The sequence below is a fragment of the Neolamprologus brichardi genome, chromosome 3 (genome assembly GCF_056152115.1).
Source record: "Neolamprologus brichardi isolate AB-2024 chromosome 3, ASM5615211v1, whole genome shotgun sequence".
Lineage (NCBI taxonomy): Eukaryota > Metazoa > Chordata > Actinopteri > Cichliformes > Cichlidae > Neolamprologus > Neolamprologus brichardi.
Genome location: NC_142106.1, coordinates 15,906,340 through 15,908,422, shown reverse-complemented (window position 1 = coordinate 15,908,422; position 2,083 = coordinate 15,906,340). Strand labels below are relative to the sequence as shown.

Sequence of the window (2,083 nt, the reverse complement as noted above, 5' to 3'; positions counted from 1 at the left end):
TCAGGCTATTTTCTGAGCACCAGCAGGACAACTTCTCTGCCTCTGCCCACAGCACAGGGCGGAGGCCCCTATCCTGAATTTTTTTTTTTTCCTACAACATGACAGTTTTCCTACTTTGTGCAAATACAGTAGAGGAAGAACCAGACGGCTGGGTACGCTCAACCAAACGGAGGATTCCATCAAAGTGCATGAGTGTTTGAGAGCAATCAATGACATAGTACTTATCACAAAACAAATCATCAACCCAAAAAATCTCAGCAGGAGCACTCCTGTTATCACCATGATCATGTGGAAAGCCTTGAGCTTTGATTGGTCAACATGCTCCTTGTTGTGGCCCACATCCCCTGGTCTTGGAAGATTGAGAACATGAAGAACAGATAGGCAGCAAAAAACAACAATCACCATGCAGACACCCAAGTAGGACAGAATTAGAATATTTACAATTTGAAGCCGATATACGGGCAAGCCCAACCATGCAACACACTGCAGCCAATTACAAACAGCACAGATGTTTCTAATCCTGACACCATGTGACTCTCGTAGATGCATATAGGTGATGGGGTGAACAACAGCCAGGTAGCGCTCCAGACAGGTCAGGACATGAAACAAAGTCTCTACAGGAAAAAGGATGAGAAACATAAAAATCCCTACAGTGATCATTATTATGTTATTGGTGTAACCACCCACGGCATAGAAGACCGATCCAAAAGCTCCAAAACTCTCCACCCACATCATGTTGTAGGTGAAGAAGTTGGAGTTGGTCATTGTTGCCCCTGCATGTGCAGATTTCTGACGCCACTGTTGGAAGCCCATGTAGAGGATGAAGATGTAGAGTGGAAGGAAGAGGAGGATGGTAATGGAGGTGTAGATGGCGTAGAAAACTTTGCTGACTGTTGAATCCTGGCATATTGAATCAAACGGGTTAACGGAGGAATTTAAGGATGAGAGAGAGGAGGAAGTGTTGATGAACATGACCTATGGAAGACAGCAAAGGAAAAAAACCAGTAACATATGGAATAATTTATTGTTGTTTAGAAAATACAGTAAAGTTTTGCATATGTTGACAATGGTCATGTTTTTGGGGATTTGTCTTTCACACTGTCGTGTTTTGACAGTAGCCCAGTAGCGGCTACCTGAGAGAAAAGTCTTCATATATGAGGATGGAAGAGGAGGCTGAATAATAATACTAAAACATATTAACAATAACGAAGAAAGAAGTCACCGTAATTAACCTCTTAAGATGCTTCAGGTTATTCGCAGCTGAAGTTATGACTAAGCTTCAGGTTTGAGTTTAACTAACATCTACATCTTTCTTGTAGATGTTACCTTTTGAAAATGTTTCCCTTTTGAAACATTCATACTTTCTAATCATATATTTTTCTAGTTTGAAGTTTTTGGAAATGTTTCATTTTTGGAAGAGTTTTTAACAAAAAAAAACTGCATGGACGAAAAGTCTAAGACCTTATGTCAAATGTCACATCTTTTAGATTTCATGCAATTTAGCATGTGGCTAAAATAAAACCCATTCCTAGCCCCATAGATGGTTCAACAAGGCTGTGGTAGTTGTTAAACAGTATATCAAATGTAATATTAAATGCTTTAAATACCTTAAGAGAACGAGGGTTCTTTGCATGTTAGAAAACTATAATATGCTTTTAGTGCCTCAGGTGTAGAAGGTTTTGTGTATAAAACTAAATGCATTAATGATGCATACTCCACATTCAATAATATTATTGTAGAAGTGTTGGAATTTTTTAAAAATTTTTTCTGTTAGAGTACTTTTTGAGCTGTACATCAGTTTTGTGCAGCTTTGAGTTTTCTCTGTACTACATACAATTTAAGGTTCCTTGAGGAAACTGGTGATGTGATATAAATTGAATTAAAATTGATTTGAGTCTAGTCAGCTAAAAATCAACTTTGTTTCAGCAAATTTAATCAGATAGTAAAGAAATTATATTAGTATTTTATAACATAATATTACTTCATTTTTTCAGTGTGTATTGCAGCTGAATCACAAAATTAGAAAATAACCTAATATAGGTCCACCTATATACAGCCTCATATAGGTGGACTGAGGGTGGTA

The 2,083-nt window shown here is 37.7% G+C and overlaps 1 protein-coding gene across 1 annotated transcript; it reads right to left on the bottom strand.

Moving 5' to 3' along the window:
• Positions 1-972, bottom strand: LOC148103623 (uncharacterized). Its single transcript, XM_087838163.1, has one exon. The coding sequence runs from the start codon at positions 970-972 to the stop codon at positions 1-3; it is 972 nt and encodes a 323-aa protein (XP_087694289.1).
• Positions 973-2,083: the final 1,111 nt, after the last annotated feature.